Here is a 19,632-nt window from a genome sequence, read left to right on the forward strand (position 1 = left end):
CTTACACTGGCTCCCTATAGAACACGGGATAGAATTTAAAATTCTTCTTCTCGCCTACAAAGCCCTTAATGGGTAGGCGCCATCTTACCTTAAGTAACTCATTATACCCTACTGTCCTACTAGGGCATTGCGTTCCAAGAATGCAGGGTTGTTGGTTGTTCCTAGAGTCTCTAAAAGTACAATGGGAGCCAGAGCCTTTTCTTATCAAGCTGTGGAATCAGCTTCCAGTTTGTGTTCGGGCGGCAGACACCCTATCCGTTTTTAAGAGTGCGCTTAAGACCTTCCTTTTTGATAAAGCTTATAGTTAGGGCTGATTAGATTCAGCCCCTAGTTTTGCTGATATAGGCTTAGTTTGTTGGGGGACATCTTACTTCTTAAAAAAAGTCTATGAACTAGAAATCACAAATTGACAGAGGGGAAGTCTGAGGGAGTTTGTGTCTGTGTGCTAGGAGTAAAAGTTTGAAAGCTAACAACTTTACAGAATCCCACAATCTATTTCTAATAACTTATTCACTTTCATGCACAGATTTATGTAAAACATAAAAATAACTAAACATTCTGAATATGTTTGCACATAGTATTTTATTTAATGCATGGAAGTTTCTGTGCAGAGTTGGACTGCAGCGCTTCAGTTGATCTTTCTGCTTTTGCATCCAGACCTCTCTTCTGGACAGCTCTCCTCATCGGCCCTCTTCCTCTTTTTGGAGGGGACCTCTACTGTTTCGTTCAGTAGTGCTAATGAAAAGGACAAGAGGTTTTTTTTTTTAAAACTAATGCTAGTATCACCATGTCAGATATTTCAGCCACATACATGAATTCATGTCAAACATCTCCAAAAACCATGAGCTATGGGTTTATGACATTTCTGTTACACAAATCATTTTATCATACAGAAGAAAAGGCTTAATAAATCCTCAGTACATGTGTGTTGCCATAGGGATGCTTACTGTTGGCGCTGTCCTCCAAGTCCTCATTGAGGTTCTCAGTCTTCCTCTTTTTAGCTGAGGAGCTGCCACCAAAGGAAGAGCACGACTTTGCTTGATCCCTCTTTCGTTTGAGCAGCGGAGTCTTCTTGGTGGTTTTTCCACCGTCCCTTTTCCTCGTCTTCTCAGCAAAAGTGGGATGTGCATCGCTGCTCAGTCCACCATTTTTAGTTTGGCGGGCTGGGATGGCAGTGCTGCTGGAGGCCATCTCAAGGTCGTCATCCTCCTTATTATCAGAGCTCGGACCAAAGCACGATTTAACACTGGAAGAAAAAAACGAGTCATGCAACTTCATCTAGCGACAGTAAATCCACAGTGCGAGGAACACAAACTGTATCTGAGAACTTACAGGGAGCAGCTTTTGGAGTCACCAGAAAGGTGACTCATGGTGATGAACGGATGCTGGAGGATCTGGCTGGGTGTGATCCTCTGAGCCGCGTCCACCATCAGCATCTTTGTCATCAGATCCAGAAAACTCTCCTGGTCACCGTCACACACTCTGGCTTTGTCTGAGAGTTTGTCAGACTTCTTTGGGAGGTTCAGAATGAAATAAAACGGTAAGAATGGAGGCTTTTTTTATTTTAAAATAATGTAACTTTATGTTCAAGTTATTCAAAACATTTCTTTTAAAAGAGATATCCTACCTTGATGAGATCTCTCAGGCTGCGAATCGTCCGTGGGAATAATTTGATGGAATTTCTCACTTCACGTGGGGTCTATAGACAAGAAGTAGAGAGAGTAAGCTAATGTGTTCTGACTTCAGTGACACACAGAAACAAAGACTCAAATAATAACACAATTTTACTTTAAATCTCCACACTGGGGGTCCCTCTTCTCTGAATGCTGCACAGAAATACTCATGTGTGAACATTCCAGCATTGAGCAGATGGCTTGGTGGCTCACCAATACCAAGTATGATGTGCCTCAGCTATGGGAACAACACAAGGTTGCATTACACGTCAACATTTCTAAAGGCTTGAGAATTTCTCCCAAGGTTCAGGTACATACAAGTTACAAATGAATCACAAGTGTCAATGCAGTGGCAAATGGATGTTTGCACCAAATGTACCAAGACATTATGGCTTGAGTGTAATGCTTACCATGTCATATTCGACACTTCCAGGGAACAGCACTTTGCCGGTCAACATTTTGGCAGAAATGCAGCCAAGAGACCACACGTCGATGGCTCCATTGAATTCATTTCCCAGCAGGATCTCTGGAGATCTTAGAAACACAAGAGAAACACAAACACATGAATAGGAAGTAGACTCCTACTGTCTACACTTCACTGTGAGTTTCTCAAATATGCAATGTTTTGCTGAGACTTTTGATTGACTAAAAACTTGAGACGCCAGTGTAAAGTATTTAATTCAGTTAACATCCTTTGTGATATCCTGTCAGTTACCTGTAATATAGGGTCTGCAGGGTCTCCCCCGTATGCTGAGCGGAGTTGTTTACGGCCAGGCCAAAGTCGATCACTTTGATTTTGAGTGGCTGGCGAACATGGTCCACCATCATTATGTTCGCTGGCTTTAGATCACAATGTACGATATCAACCAAATCCAGGAAATCCAGGGCAATAGCCAACTGAAATCAGGATCATCGGTCAGAATACATTGTAATGCATCGTTAACTTCAAAAACCTTTTTTAATAAAAACCTTTTTTAAGAGCTTTGCTATTTCAACATATTGATCACTTGTTACAATTTAAGAGGTTAGGTGAATTTGTAATGGTTGCATATGGTATTATGTGCATGTAAGCAAACATCTGACCATTCAGCCACTGTTTTAAACATTGTACAAAACAAACCTGTTTCACAATGGGCCGGATCTCCTTCAACTTCAGAGACATATACCTTCTCTTCCGAAGAAATTCATACAGGCTGATGTCCAGCTTCTCAAATTCTAAGCAGTAACGCTTCTTGTATTGGAAGGAGTCGTTCCATAGCACGATGTTGAAGAGGTGGCAGTTACCCAGTTTCATCTGTTTAAGGATATCCTCCTGTTGTATAAGATGTCAGAGAAAGATTTGATGTAGTAACATTGTATTTTGAATAGTTTTATAAGGGATACGATAAAAACACAATCTGTGTCCCACCTCACTCTTTGCATCCTCAATGCACTGCCAACTTCTCATGACTTTTAAAGCCACATTTTCGTTGGTGGCAAACTTCCTGCACTGGGCCACCTCTCCAAAGCTGCCTCTTCCCAGTAAATACTGCACTTGGTAGGCTGAGGATTTGGAGTAGAGCATCGCTCCTTCCTCAACCTGAAAGTTGCCAGGCATGGTGCGAGATACACCCTGATACTGATTTCTAACAACTGAAAAGAGAGAAGGAAATCGGAGGAATTTAGATATACAAGGTCATGTCTCGCTTCTCAAGTTAAACATCTAAAAAAAGGCTAACTGTACTTCTACCTGTCCTTAAATACATATAGATATTTAATGTAAACACATTTTTAACATTTTAAAATGTTAAAATAAACAATATTAGAAATGCTAAAAACAAACAAAGAACATTTAAGATTTTAAACCTCTTACTTCCACCAAATATACATTTGTCTTGCTTTCCAGATGTTCCTATCCTTCAGTACACAAGTATATAATTTATATATTGTATTTATTTATTTCCTAAAATACAGCTAGAGAAGTAATATAAAAGCAGAAAAAAGTTGTGAGGAACAGGATCTGCTTATTGTGACTTTTTTCACTGTTAATTCCCAAAACAATGTGCCTATGTCAAGTAGAGTTAATGCAATGTGATTATGATGTTTGAATTACAATCAGATGTTGAGTTTTCTCGAGTTAACAAGTTATATTTGGCCAATCAAATCAACTTACCAGAAGTCCAAAGTACACTGCAGGAAATGGTCCGTTTTGAGTCTCAGTGTAAAATAACGGTTACTAGACGGACTGGATTTGAATCTCAGGGTACAGGAACTAGTAGGTCACCCAATTGTTTAAGGTTATCTTCAAGTGAACAAGCCGAAAAGCCGGTGAACGAGTCGAAAGCAAGGTGGAAATGACCAGAAAGTCAGATTAGGGAACATTGGAACCTCCTCTCTGTTACACTGTTCCATCATTCTGTTCCAACATACTGTTCCAACATTCTGTTCCATTGTAAAGTTCCATAACTTCTCTTGAACAGGTGTTGATGGTATGCAACCTAACCCAGCAGAGAAAACTCCTATCAATGAATACACTATGTTTATATTGTATAAATAGTGCCTTCTTAAAGGCCATTTTTTTATGACAATAAATTAATTAGAGCCTCCAACGGAAGAACTCAGATCTTTAACTTAATTGGAAGTTGCAACAAATCAGTGTACAATTACTTAAGGTTAAAGCATCAACATTAATGTAGTAAAAGTACCAAAAGTACACATGCAGAATAACCCATTTCAGTATAATGTTTATTATACTGTGTTATAATGACTGATGCACTAATGCAGGGGTGTCAAACTCAAATACACAGTGGGCCAAAATAAAAAAATGGGTACTAGTCGAGGGCCGGACTGGTTCAATGTTTATTGCAGATCTCATTGAAATGAACTTATTTGCACATATTAAACCTGGAACTAACAAAGCTTAAATTATTGCCTATAAAAACAACATTAAACATTAAATAATCAGTTGCATTTTCTTATGGCTCTATCTGCAGAGTCATTTCTTATGGCTCTATCTGCAGCTTTTCCGGACTCATTTCTTATGATTACATTTTCCCACAGGCCAACAACAGCTTCAAAAAAACTATTTCCCTCAAAGAAAAAAACAAACATGCCCTGCTGTTCGCAAGAACAAAAGTGCAGAAGGAAACATCCATGTAAACTCAGTGTGCTGCTCTGTGATGCTAGTTCAAGCCAGATACTTGGCATCTCATCTTGGGTGCAGGTTCATCAATGTTTGGGGTCAGGCTCTGAGCTGAGGGAACCCTCAGGATTGAGTGAAGGTGTACGGGGCAGATCTAATAGTAATTAGAAATTATCCTGTGTGCCGAAATTAAATCCACCAAGGGCCTGATTTGGCCCCCGGGCCTTGAGTGTGACACATGTGCACTAATGTGTTCATCACTATTACAGCTGGTAAAGACGGAGAAAAGAGTTCAGATGAAACTATATCTGTAACACAATAAGGCCTTACAGTGCATCCTTATGTACTTTACTGAGAGCCACGGTGCTTGTTTATTAATTTAAACCACTGTACTAAATGAACGTAAGGTGATTGATGACTATGTAAAACAAAGTATTATAATTATATAATAATATATATGAGTGGTCAATAAAATAACAGCAATCAAACATGCAGTTTGAAAAGAACCAGATCCATATCAAATATAAACATACTTGATGTTTGTAATATCAATATGATGTTTAACAAATGTAAGCTACATTTTCTGTATGATAGGTATGATTAGTAATTTGTAAACATCAGCAAAAGAGATGAAGATTGATGAAGACTTTTGGAAAACAATATGACTGTGAGATCTTGTTTTCACTAAAATAATCAAATCAAATAATTATTTCTGTAAGTGGTTTGATTATGATACTAAACCTGAATATTGCAGAACCTCTGTGAGTTGGCTGTGTCTGTAGATTATTACAAATATTACACAATATCTTGTTTTGTTTTTTTATAGGAACCCTTTAACTACCAGACCAAGAAAAAAGCTATGGAAACATTAATTGTTTGCATTTTTTTTATCAAATGGGCCACAAATAATTTAAAATGTTTTGACTGACCACACAGTTTTGTTTTTATGAGCCTCTACCAACTGGTCGAGCTGGCCTTCTATGGTAAAAGTGCATTTTCAACAATCATCATACATCATACAGTACAGTATGTGTATGCATCAAACTCAAATAAAACACAAACTGAAATACATTTTTTTCTTTTATGCAAAATGAGCAATATATACAACCAGATATATTCATAAAAGATAATAAATTATAATTGTAAAAAAAATTAAAATGGAAAAAAGTAATGTAATGTGTTTTTCATGATAAAAAAAAGACTTGCTCATCTTACTGTATATGCTGAATTGGCCTAACAGGAAACCACTGGCCTAACAGCAAATGTCTATATCCTGTGTTGGCCTAACTTGCTCATCTGTGTGCAACTTTGGGCTGAATGCCATGCATGAAAGGTGCTATATCAATTATTATCACTCTTTCACTCTGAGACTCATAAGGCAGTACTAGATGTAATGCTATTACCATGAAGCTAGCTATTTATTTACCATATTTTATTGGAAACCATCTATGAAACTATGAAAAAGTCATATTGCTAGTTTACCATAAAAGGCCAAACCGACCGATTGGTTGAGCATATTTTCCAAAAACTAATTACACCCTTGTTAAAACTTTTTTTGTGAATCAAGTTATCTTAAATATGTTCAGTCAGTGCTCTGACACTAAAATATGTCAAAAATGATACGGTTACCTTACAGAAGTTGACCAAAAAGAGTGATTACGTCAGCAGTGATTTTTATCATGCCAACTTTCTCAGTGGAAGCTAGCTGAAGGGCTTTCTGTTCGAACCACAGTGACATCTAGAGGTTGTATTGTGCATAACATGTCAACCAAATGGTAGAGCAGATGGAGATACACTTTTTTATAAAAAATTTTCAACAAGATATCAAGCCACAAAATGTGCTCTACCAAATGGTGGCGCTGGGTATGAAAGGGTTGGGTTTCTCTTCAGCCATATTTATTCTTCTAAATCTAAAAGAAAGATAATCTGCAAAAAAGTGTATTTAGTTTATATCCCTCAGCTAAAATAGGGCCATTGTCACTGTGTGTGTTTGTGTGTCCATGCCCTCCACAATGCGTACTGATTAATGTGTCCATCCATCAATATCAGCTCCTCTCCGCCCAGCAAACACAGATATCAGTGACGGATCACCCTGATCAATAAGGTTAAACACACTGATGTGGATCTAGAGTGTGGGCAAACACACGTGTGTGTGTGTGTGTGTGTGTGTGTGTGTGTGTGTGTGTGTGTGTGTGTGTGTGTGTGTGTGTGTGTGTGTGTGTGTGTGTGTGTGTGTGTGTGTGTGTGTGTGTGTGTGTGTGTGTGTGTGTGTGTGTGTGTGTGTGTGTGTGTGTGTGTGTGTGTGTGTGTGTGGAATGGTGGAGAGTAAAAGTGGGGGGGTTTTGGTCTGGTATAGTCAGTTTCATCCCTTGAGGCATCAATGAGGAGGAGGGAGGAGGAAGATGAGCAGAGACAGAAGGGAAGCGACATGAAGAGTCTAAAATGACTCTCACACATTAAAACACACACACAGACACACACACACACAGAAACACACACGCAGACATTGGGTGTCATTTTCCATCAGCCTGTATGGCTGTGAGTTATGACCGCAGAAATGCGATCATTTACACTCAGCGCTGCAGATAGCCAGGGGCTACTGTTCTCTGCGTTCATGTGTGTGTGTGAGCAGAGATTTTGTTTCCACACATAACACTTGCTGGAGTGTATTGGTGTGTATGAAGCACACAGCTGAAGATGAGCGCAAACAGACATTTGTGTTCAGTTGTTTCACATTCCAGATATATAACAGAGACATGCTGTCAGATTCCATAATGGCTTTAACTGAAGGCATTTCTTCTTTCTTGAATGCAGGGCTGTATAGACAAAGAACAAACGTTTTAAAGGTCCCCTATTATGCTGTTTTTCATCAATATATTATAGGTCTCAGATATATACAAAACATGTCTCTGAAGTGTTTGGCTCCAAACACCAAACAGATCATGCATTGTAGCATCCCATAAACCCCTCTGTTTCAGCCCTGTTTCAAAAGTGCTGATTACTTTCTGTTAGTAACTAGTCTGTTACTTTAGATGAAAATAAGGAGCCCCTCCCCACGCCCCTCTGAGAGAGATTTGGTTAAAAAGAACACAATGGTGCTCTAGGAGGAGATTCAGGTGATAAGGTGGGGGGGGGGTTACCTTGGTTGGTGATTGGCTAATGGTTACACAAGCCCAAAAAACGTTATGACATCATAAAGTGGCCAAAATCTGATCAGCTCATTTTCAGACAGGTTTTTATATAAATGGATCAGGACAAAAAGAGAGAGAATCTTTTTTCCTGAAACTTTCAGAATCAATTTACACAGAGGGGACACATGTTTATCAATAAAAAACATGATGTAGTGGAATTTGCATAATAGGTCCACTTTAATGTAGCTATGGACTTTAGACACACACACAACTTCAGTAACCCCAGAAACAGCTATTCAAAACATTTGTGTTAGAAATCCCACTGTGTGACATAGACTTACAGCAAGTATCATTTTTATATTAACGATATTCAAACAAAATATGCAATAACATCTATTGTTTTTGGCCACTCACTTTGGCCAAGTTCCAGATTGAGGTGATACATATCTGCACATTATCATACTCGTTTTTTACAATAAAAAATGGCATATTATTATACAAATACATGTTGAAGCATCTATGAGGTTCCAATAATTGGGAACACTTCAAGCAGGTTTACATATCAATATTATAATACCTAAATTCTGGTTGACATATGTCAACATCCTCAAAGATGTTGAAAAAACCAACCATCTAACTGATCATCACAGACAAAAGCTACATTAAGAAGATGAAGCGAGGAAGTGCTTGATTTCCCCAAACTTCTAACAACATAAAGTTGGAATAGAAACAGTATTTCTGGAGCAGAGAAAGAGGGCAAAATGTAAACAAGATGGCGTCTTCTTCAGCTGAGATGTAACCAGCGCTGGACAGTTTCTCGTCCATGTAAATATGCACTCTGCCTTCTTTGCATTGATATTGTTGCTGATGTTGTAGAGAGAAAATAGTTCCTACATGAAACTGCTTACAACGAAGTCTGTGGATCACTGCTCATGATTTATGGGAAGAGGCATTCCAGTTCAGGTCATTTCATTATATTGAAAAGGAAAAGATACCTCCAAATCAATGCACCTCACACCAAAACAATTTAGATTCATAAAAAGCACTACAGTGATCCCTCCATGAGTTATTTAGACAACAAAAACAAACTCTCTGAGAAGAGAGTGACAACTTTAATGTAAATTCATATTCTGTGATAAATTGTACTCAAATAAAAAAGATCTCAATGAGTCGAACTTATTTTTGGTTTATTTCATGTCCTACAACATAACATAAGAGTGAACAGCAGTATAAATATATAAAGGAACCCCCCAGGAAACAACAGGCATCAATGATAGAAGGGTTTAATCTGTATCATTTCAAGGTTTTTTTGGCCTGAACCTTTTTTTCCCAGAGTCCTGTCAAGCTGAAGCTTTCCTTTCAGTTCAGCTCAGGCCATTCCAGTTCAGATCAGTTCAGCTTGATTCACTTTAATTCAGTATGCTTCACCTAGAAATGGCTCTCACTTCTGACAGCGAGCTCTTTTACTCTCGTCTCTTTACTGCTACTCTTTACTCTCCTGCTGGCTGCATGTGACACCTGCAGGGAGACAGAGAGGAGACATTAGCCTGTGTGTGGGGGAGAAATATAAATATAAAACTCAGTGTGGGTAAAAACATAGAAATAGCACGTAATTAGGAAGTCTAGGAATATTTGGGGAAAGAAGATGTTTCTTTAAAGATTAAAAACGCATTCGTAAAAATATAAAATTGTTAAAATAATTGTTAATGCTACTAATAACATGAAACATTACGAAACAATGTATAAACAGCAAAATAATGAGATGACTGTAAAACACACACACACACACACACACACACACACACACACACACACACACACACACACACACACACACACACACACACACACACACACACACACACACACACACACACACACACACACACACACACACACACACACACACACACACACACAATTCAATCAGGACTCTGCTGCTGCCTGGGGGAAGCGTAGTGTGGAATCTTCACTATAGTGGAAATCACCTTTTCCATGTCATTTTACCCAGCAGCACCTACACTACACACAGAGTCTGGCTGCTTTCACACCGAGGACCAGGAGACTTTTTTTAACTCTTTGTGGTGTAGCTCTCACACCGTCATAGCTGTCTCAGCCAAAAGAGTCTGTGATTTTATACAACCGTGGAAAAAAAATCAGCTTCAAAGAGTTAATGTGATCATGTGACAGCAGTGGGTTTGGTGATGTGAGCTTTCTAATCTTAGGGCGTATTCACACCAAGCTGTTTTGGACTTGTTTAAAGCCTGGAGTGTTTCACATGCAAGTTCGCTTTGTTTGGGAATATGCAAACACATAAATCGCACAATTCCAGTTCTTGCTAGAATCTGATATTTTGAACATTTTATGAACACTGGTATATTAACTACATGCATTATCTTGGCAAGAAGTGTACCAACATTTTTTGCAATCTTTCCGAGTTTATTTGAATTGAGCAGCTCACATATTTTTCGGACTATTTGACCATTTCAATAATTCAGCACAATAGCCTGATATACAATGTTAACATACATTTTGTTTATCCGTCTTGTGATTGGGAACTACGTGGGGCAAAATGTAATACATGGTCTTCCTTGGACCATGATACATGATCCAAGATATTCTGTTGAAAAAAAAGAGGAGAGAACATCGGAGGCAAATCTTCATTTCTGACCAATGAAAGAACAGCTTTCTCACACATGACAGTTATTATAGACTTTCTGACCACAATTGAATATTGAAAGGTGAAAATAATGTGAAATAAGTCTCTGAAATGGAAAAAATCGAATCAACTATTAACATACCCGACCAAAATGTTTCTATATAACAAATAGGAGGTTCATTTATTGTAATCAATCTGTCTATTTGGGAACAGTGGCAGTGTTCGATTCAATTGAACAGAGCCAGAATACCTGTTTCAGTGTTTATGCTAAGCGAAGCTAACCAGATGCTAGCTGTAGTTTCATATTGGCATATATTTAAAGGGGACCTATCATGCAAAATGCACTTTTGTACGTCTTTTATACATGAATATGTGTCCCCCCCGGTGTGTCAGGGAACTCACCAAGTGTCAGAAAACACAACCCTCTCTCTTTTCCTCCATACCCAAATCTCTAAAAACGGGGCTGCAATGGATCTGATACAGACTGATACAGATTTGAAAATTCTCTGACGTCAGGAACGAGGAGCTCCGCCTATATGGCCAACTCTCCACCTATCAGGGGATTGAGAGGTTGGGCCACGGCCAGCCATTGCTGCTCGAAAGTGCTGGAGACGCTGTAGTGCATATGCCAGGCCTGTAAGTGGCGCTGTAGTCTGCCACAAAAGCAGCGAAGAAGACTTCCCGCGCATGGTTGCCATGGTTGCCCTTCTGTTTATTCTCCGCTGTGGCTCTTTTTCTCCCTCCCCGAGGCAAGCGTTTGCGCCTCCTGCTGCTGTAATTCAATGCAATCCCTCCCCGTCGAGGCAAGCACTGTAATTCTCTCCGGTAGTCCACCAGCAGATGACAAACACCCACCTCTCCGCCTCTTCCAAGGAACGAGGGGACCGTGCGGCAGAGTTTCAGTTATATTTTTATTTGCGCCGGTCAACATGTCCGTTAAAGTTTAAATCTTCCGGACAAAAAAAATGTGTGCCGGTCAAAGGTCTTCTTTGTTATTTATTGAGCTTTAAAACAAATGAATAATGACTCCATATGATCATATATACACTGAACAAAAATATAAACGCAACACTTTTGTTTTTGCTCCCATTTTTCATGAGATGAACTCAAAGATCTAAAACATTTTCTATATACACAAAATAACCATTTCTCTCAAATATTATTCACAAATCTGAAAAAATCTGTGATAGTGAGCACTTCTCCTTTGCCGAGATAATCCATCCCACCTCACAGGTGTGGCATATCAAGATGCTGATTATACAGCTTGATTATTGCACAGGTGTGCCTTAGGCTGGCCACAATAAAAGGCCACTCTGAAACGTGCATTTTTGCTTTATTGGGGGGGGTCCGAAAACCAGTCAGTATCTGGTGTGAAGGGTAGGGTTAGGGTAATGTTGTGAATCGAGTGGCCTGTGTTCGTCATCCATAACATACGCCTGCCCATACCATAACCTCACCACGGGCTACTCGATTCACAACATTACCCTATCCCTAACCCTACCACTCACACCAGATACTGACTGGTTTTCGGACCCCCCCAGACCCCCCCAATAAAGCAAAACTGCACGTTTCAGAGTGGCCTTTTATTGTGGCCAGCCTAAGGCACACCTGTGCAATAATCATGCTGTCTAATCAGCATCTTGATATGCCACACCTGTGAGGTGTTTTGCTATTGCTTTTATAAAACGGTTACCAAGTGTGGCAATATGAAAGAAAAATACACACTCTAATTTAAATAGTTTTTATTGGTAAATAATGACGTTCAAAATAAAATAGTCCCTCCATTGCCTTCTGCACGAAACATAGTGTGAGGTGGTTGCTATGCAACAACACTAACAGCTAGGGAACATATTAGACAGAGAGCGTTGATCCATTATTTGGCTATTTATTTACATTCATTTGGATGTTGCCGTTTATTGTGCAGCCACTGAAAAACTGTCCAGCATCAGTAGCATGGCTTATGTGGTTACTTGTATAGGTTGAGGTTTTTCTAGGCTGTTGCTTGGCGTGGCGAGAATATTGCTCCACTTTCTCCGGTCCCCGAGATTTGGCTTCCAGTAGCTCTGGAGAGAGCTTTCGCACCTGTGGCCACTAACGGTCATCATTTCTTTGCTTTGTTTCAAGACCCCATCAGAAAGCTTTTGAATGGTGGTACTTTTCCAGTTGGTCTACCTGCTCTTCATGTAGCTCTGCATGTCGTCGTTTAGGTGCTTTTTTTTCTGGAGATATAGGCACTGCTCAATCCACTCCTCCATAGTAAGACCCCCCCGGAGGTCGAAGTTAATCTTAAATGTTTCCATCTTATGCTTTGTAAGTTTGTTTCGTAACGGAAGAAATTAAAATATATTTATAAAACTGACAAGTCAAATCAAGCAATCTGATTGGTCGATAGCGTTTTTGCGGACCTCTTTGATTACAGATTTGAAAACATCGTTGCTTGCTTTAAAAGTAGCACAATTCATGATGTCAAACCTTGGAAAGTATCTAGATATCCCTGCCCTAATGCCAAAGGAACTGCACACTGAATATGTTTTGCCGTTTGATGTCTATGTCTGGACCGCTGTGTACAAAGGAGGGTTTCTGCCCCGTTACTTCTCCGCTGCTTTCTTGTTCCAGTTTGAAAAGCAAACTGCAGGCAGTTTGCTTTTCAGCCCAACTGTATACTGTTTTTCTCAGGCGCGGAGGGATACTGACTTGTTGTGAAAAGTAACTTACAATTCTACCCGTGGTATACGCTCAGTATATCACGGCTAAGAACCAATCAGATTGCTTGATTTGACTTGTCCGTTTTATAAATAGTTATATACTTTATATAGGTATGGCCCTACAATATATTGTTCAAATATAGCATGATAGCTGTCCTTTAAGTCGAGCAAGAAAGTACAGAAACAGCCCAAGTTTTGAACCATCATCGGTCAGAATAATTTTATATGGGCAAAAAGATTTTCTTCGGCAAAGAATCCAAGCCAAAAAGTGAGAGTAACTTTAAAAGTATCTAAAACCCATAGAGCTGACATTTGAGAAAAGGAGGAGGATCTATCTGCTGGACGAAATCCAGAAAATGTGAGGAGATATTAACCATCTGTAGTGTTCTGCTATATGTGACAACCATCTCAGAGGAGTGTCGAAGAGGAGGGCAGTACCATGTTGAGCATCTCATCAAATCGCTCTGGCTTTAAATGGCCTCTCCAGAGTGTGTGTTTAGCAAATTAAAGGCCAGGGATTTTTTCATAATTGTCTATTTTATCATTTTATTACAGCTAGCTTTCCTCTGATGGGCTCCCTTTATGATTTATCAAATACAATTACTGCGTGACTTATTTCAGGAGCTCTCCATTGCTGAGGACCATGTGTGTGTGTGTGTGTGTGTGTGTGTGTGTGGTGTGTGTGTGTGTGTGTGTGTGTGTGTGTGTGTGTGTGTGTGTGTGGTGTGTGTGTGTGTGGTGTGTGTGTGTGTGTGTGTGTGTGTGTGTGTGTGTGGTGTGTGTGTGTGTGTGTGTGTGTGGTGTGTGTGTGTGTGTGTGTGTGTGTGTGTGTGTGTGTGTGTGTGTGTGTGTGTGTGTGTGTGTGTGTGTGTGTGTGTGTGTGTGTGTGTGTGTGTGTGTCAGCTCTAGTGTTCTTAAATAGCATTAACTAATTGGAAAAACAGGAAAAGAGGCTGGAAAAGCTATATTGTCTTTGTGGATTTATACCCCCACCCCCCCACTTATTTCCCTCTGTTGCTCTCCTTAAATATATCAGAATCTAAAATAAGAGGAAATCATGTTTTAACTGATACACAGGAACTCATTTGGAATAGTTTCATTTTGTTTGCTGCTTTGATATTTCTCAAGGAAGGAAGAAACAGTCGGATAGAGAGATAGAAGGAAGGGAAGAAGAACGCAGACAGAGGTTAATTCCATACCTTCCCCTCCCTGGTAATGAAGTGTAGGTGGCGTCCCGGTCACTGCAGCTAATTGAACAGCGGAGATTACAGCAGCCGTGGCTCCTCTGTGAAAAGAAGGCCGTGTTCATTAGTCGTTGCCATATAATATTCATTCTCTGTAGAAATATGTAGATAGTATTCTATGCAAAGAGCCGCTGGGATGATTTTAAAGCTCTCAACATGTATCATGTAGCAATAACTCAAACAATCATTATTTGAAAAATGTCGAGTCTCTGGCTACACTCCTGTTCATCATATCTGTGCTTTCCTGCTTAGAGATGCTGCTTTACTCATATTGAGCTCGGTGTTGTTCTTTAATGACAATATATTTTATTTTAAACATTTTAAAGGCTTTACAACCTCCACAAAATTAACTTATTATAAGGATTCATGTGTGAAAATGCTTCTCATCAAGTTGAAATCCATCCTTTTCCCATGTTCAGATCTGTTTAAAGTAGCAATACATACGGTGGCCGACCCATGCAAATGCGCTAGAATGGCCCAACACTTCCATTAGGAGAAACGTGCTGTACTTTTAAATAGGTGGCAAACATAACAACACAAAGGTCCCAAAACACATTTAAATGAAGAAACATCTTCACCAACCCGACAACATGTGTGGAGCATTAAGAAAACCTAAAAAAGGCAAAACAGGCGCAAGGCTAAAAACCCTAAATGAAACGCTGCAAATGCAAAATGCTTCAATTAAATTAAACGGTGCAAGAAGCTTAAAACACAACAAAATGGGGACACTACAAAGTGTTGGGAACGGAGTGCTTTTGACAACCAGGGATAATAAAGTTCTTCATTTGAATGTGCTTTGGCCCATTTGTGTTTTTTATTATCCTTGTTGAAAGCCGGTGTTCAAAGTAATAAAAGTAACCAGTGTGGCCACATAAATGTGAACAATTAGCATACAAGTGCAAAAGCCTACACGAACCTTAAAATTGTACTTAAGTAATGTTCTGAGGTTCTGTTCACCCCTGCTGTTATGCACCTTGAAGAAAGAATACTATATATCAGTTATGAACACACCCCACGAAATGCACTTATTTTGTGCGGAGATTATTGCTGAATATCTGTCTCAATATTTCAAAAAGGTGAAATACCTGTCTTTGGAGTGTAATTGTGCTGAAACACCATGTCAACGTCACTCCACGCTATCCACATATTCCTTTATATTCTCTTCTCTGCCAATGAGGAATGATTATGGAATAAAATATGTTCCGACAGTCTCTGTCTATCATGTTCTCTGCCTCAAAGTAGATAGGGTCAGCACTCCAGATGAAAACACTCACACAGTGTGAATAATAGTGTATGTTGTCGATTTTAAAGCAAAGACTGTGCAAAACAGGATTACATAATCAAAAGAAGCACCGGTAACCCTGGTAAATGTTGGCGTGGCATTACAGCCTCTGGCATTTCATGTTCATGAATTTAATTTGGCTCTTCACACCATGTTACATTCATGTCTACAGCTTTTTCTTTCATTTTTCTTTGGGGGGGTTGTGGTGAAGTGTGTGCAATGGCTAAGATGGAGATATGCTACGTTTTCTATACTGTAGAAATAACAAGAAACAACATTGTTCTTCCAAATGAACTGCATCCATCAGACTGTATTGCATCTTTGGTGTGTTTCCCACATTTGTATTATCGTTATGTTTAATTTCCTATGCTTTTAAATGTGCTTCAGAACAGGTGGATTGACGCTGACTCGTTCCTCTGGTTTCCTGACGCTGGAAACAGAACTGTGTAGGAGCACGTCTTTATAAAGACAAAAACAAAACTCCTCTCTGCTTCTGTCACTTTTCTAACCCCATCGAACCCTATCCTCTTACCGTCACCCTCCCCCCTTTTTGATTGCCCATCCAGCTCAGTGGGACCCTCTCTCTCTCCCCTTCTCTCACTGTCTCTCTGCCTCACTCGCCCCCTCCCTCAGGGCAGAAGTAAACCACGCCTTGAGGCCCTGCTCCCATTGTGTATCCTCTGCTACTTCTGTTTGGGGCCTTTGTGTGCCGCTAATCAGCCGTGGGGCCATGCTCAGCCTTGTGTGTGTGTGTGTGCGTGTGTGTGTGTGTGTGTGGTGTGTGTGTGTGTGTGTGTGTGTGTGTGGTGTGTGTGGTGTGTGTGTGTGTGTGTGTGTGTGTGTGTGTGTGTGTGTGTGTGTGTGTGTGTGTGTGTGTGTGTGTGTGTGTGTGTGTGTGTGTGTGTGTGTGTGTGTGTGTGTGTGTGTGTGTCCCTTGCCCTCATTACGTAGCCACACTGGGAGGCCAGCATGGGAAGTTTCTGCTGCACTATACCCCTCCCTCCACCTCCCCCCTTCTCTCTTCCCCTCCCTCTAGCTGTCCATCACTCCCTTCTTCTCCCCCCCACCCCCCGTCACATCTCGCCACCCCAAGACATAAAGCTACACAGGCCATGATTCATAAATTAAACTACACCTGTTTCAGCCTAAAGCGAGCGTCCGACGACCATAACTAAACTAGTCCTACCCAGTGGTGGGAAGTGACAAAGTACATTGACTCAAATACCGTACTTGAGTAGTACTTTGATATATTTGCACTTTACTTGAGTATGTGTATTTTATGCTACTTGTTCTACTAGAGTAGAACTTTAAATGTTCTGCAACATAAAGCACTTTTTACTCTACTCGTTTTTATGTAACACTCATAGTTACTTTTTCATATAAAAACATGTGATTTCTTTATTTGATATATCGCAGTACCTAACTACTAATATACAAAAATACAACCTGGTGCAAAAAAATCTAATAGTGCATATTCAAATGCCCTGACATGTTTATGTTAGAGATAGAAACAGTAATATATATGATTATTTAAAAATATAGCCATTGCGCCTATTGACTACTTTCACTTCTTATACTGTGTACATTTAGCTATACTTCTGTTCCTCTACTTAAGTAACATTTTTAATTCAGGACGTTTACTTGTAATGGAGTACTTTAAGACCATAGTATTTCTGCTTTTACTCAAGTAAAGCATTGAAGTACTTCCTCCACCTGGTCCTAGCCCATGATCAATTTGTGTTATCAAATTAAACTGGTTGCTAGTTTGAATACTGATATTTACTTCTGCAAATTAATACTAACTAAACTCAGCATAACAAGATTCATTCTCAAAAGTAGAAGCCACTTTTTGTTGAGATTTTGAGTGCCCAATTTATACTTGGTAAACAATGTTTAAAATAACCTAGATAGATGTTTACTTCTTCATGACTTTGATTAAGGGGCAGTTATTGTTACTTTTATAGTCATAAACTATGTGTGGAATAAATACAATTAAATTCATGTTTTAAAGTTTGTACTGTACATTGAGCCTACACTTATGAATACACATCAAAATGATTACAAACGCATTAATAAAAAGTTGCTCTTTGCAGCCAGTTACAGTGTTATAAGCGATTAATAACTTTAGTGTGATTTAAATAATGATTTATTAGAGTAGTCCAACAGGTTGATAAATTGTCTCTCATGTGATCAAGCTTGAACATGCTCAGGATGAGTCAGCTGATGAGTAATCTTGGTGAAATTGGTGGATAATGACTGCGATGTTATGCTGTCAATGAATGCATTGTTCTATGTGAGCTTGTGTGGTGAGTTTAGACTTATGTTTGACATGGCTACAAGACACATTTCCCCATTTGGGACGATAATGGTGAGTGAAACATGTTTTCCTTTAACATGTAGGCTCAGTATCCACAGGATGTCATAGTTACGAACTTCACTGTACACAACACACTGTTAGATTGGCAAGTGATGCAACTTAAACCTAATACAATAATAGAAGGTTACTGAGGGACTATCTCTGTCAATTTCACTGTTACATGAATAAGCTGGGCTGTCCGTTGCTCTTTATTGCCCCCTCTGTCCCCCTCTGGCTGCCCCACTCAACCTCCTAACCCCCTCTCCTCCTCCTCCTCCTCCTCCACTTCCTCACCTCCTTCCCCTATACCCTGCTCCTTTTCCCATCCAGGATATATCCCCTGTCCATGTTTGTGTTGTTGTGTGTGTTTGTGTGCCTGTCTTGGTGCCCAATGGGGCTTCAGCCATTGGAGCTCAGCTCTTTGACTCGAGGACAAGTGTTGTCTGTTCATCTCTCATCCACACACACACACACACACACACACACACACACACACACACACACACACACACACACACACACACACACACACACACACACACACACACGCACGCACGCACGCACGCACACACACACACACACACACACACACACACACACACACACACACACTCCTTCTCTCTCCCTCCCTCCCTCTCTCTCTCTCTCTCTTCAGTCAACAGCTACACTCCTATCTCAAGTTTCAGTGTGGGACCGAGAAAATCTCTCTCTCTCTCTCTCTCTCTCTGTCTCCCTCTCTCTGTCTCCCCCCTCCATTACTTTCTTTACCTGAGTTACCACAGTTTACTGACCCGTATTCATGTAACAGCACATCATGAGTGCAAGAGAGAGGGAAAGAGAGAGCTTAGAGATTACTTGAGAAGTGAGACTTCTTCACTTTTTGTTTCCGTCTCACGGAAGCACATAAGAGGCAATCTTTTTTTTATGGACAACTTGGTCAAATCACTAGACCAGTAAAGACATAAGGGCAATGCTAGTGGGAAAAGTCTATTGCTTTTCTGTTTTAAGATTCGCTATAATCTTTCCAGATGTCTGAGTTCAGCCCACACACACTTAGGCGGCTAACATTTAGGTTTTGAAAGTGATGAACACAACAGTCCAGGCAGGTTTTTTTTCTTTCTAACCCAAAGTGATTGATTGTACACCTCCATTGGAGCCCAAACGTCCTAGTCCCAGAGCCTTTTGAGGCATATAACCTGTTTTATAAGTGGACAAAATAGGAACTTTACATCTTCTCTCCAAAATGTTATGGCAGAAAAAAATATGTATTACTCACTTATTGTTATAAATTACAGTTGGGACAACTACTCAAAGTCTAGTTTTAGAGTGAGGATCTGCACTGAAAACCCAACATGGAGCTGAGTGAAAGTCATGATAACTAATAATAACCACCTTCCCTTAAACTACAGCTGTGAAGGATTTCCACTGGATTAAAGATATTGAATTAGGTGCATAGAAGGC

General features: G+C 39.8%; 1 protein-coding gene and 1 long non-coding RNA gene across 2 annotated transcripts in view; both read right to left on the bottom strand.

Annotated features, from left to right (window-relative positions):
• Positions 1 to 563: 563 nt before the first annotated feature.
• Positions 564 to 4,058, bottom strand: LOC117445801 (homeodomain-interacting protein kinase 1-like). The gene is made up of 10 exons (XM_034081680.2): positions 3,826 to 4,058; positions 3,082 to 3,305; positions 2,794 to 2,985; positions 2,389 to 2,570; positions 2,084 to 2,207; positions 1,789 to 1,911; positions 1,628 to 1,699; positions 1,333 to 1,511; positions 948 to 1,246; positions 564 to 735 (listed from the first exon to the last, which is right to left on the bottom strand). Exons 2-10 carry the CDS (start codon positions 3,268 to 3,270, stop codon positions 629 to 631), a joined length of 1,467 nt encoding a protein of 488 aa, XP_033937571.1. The 5' UTR covers positions 3,271 to 3,305; positions 3,826 to 4,058; the 3' UTR covers positions 564 to 628.
• Positions 4,059 to 9,095: 5,037 nt separating this feature from the next.
• The window catches only part of LOC117445803 (uncharacterized), an 83,301-nt gene continuing 72,764 nt past the window's right edge, over positions 9,096 to 19,632 (bottom strand). The window contains exons 4-5 of the long non-coding RNA XR_004552044.1: positions 14,489 to 14,574; positions 9,096 to 9,443 (exon numbers count right to left, since the gene is read on the bottom strand). This is a non-coding gene — a long non-coding RNA (uncharacterized lncRNA). The remainder of the gene's footprint in view (positions 9,444 to 14,488; positions 14,575 to 19,632) is intronic.

Source organism: Pseudochaenichthys georgianus, chromosome 4 (genome assembly GCF_902827115.2).
Source record: "Pseudochaenichthys georgianus chromosome 4, fPseGeo1.2, whole genome shotgun sequence".
In the NCBI taxonomy this organism is placed as follows: Eukaryota; Metazoa; Chordata; class Actinopteri; order Perciformes; family Channichthyidae; genus Pseudochaenichthys; species Pseudochaenichthys georgianus.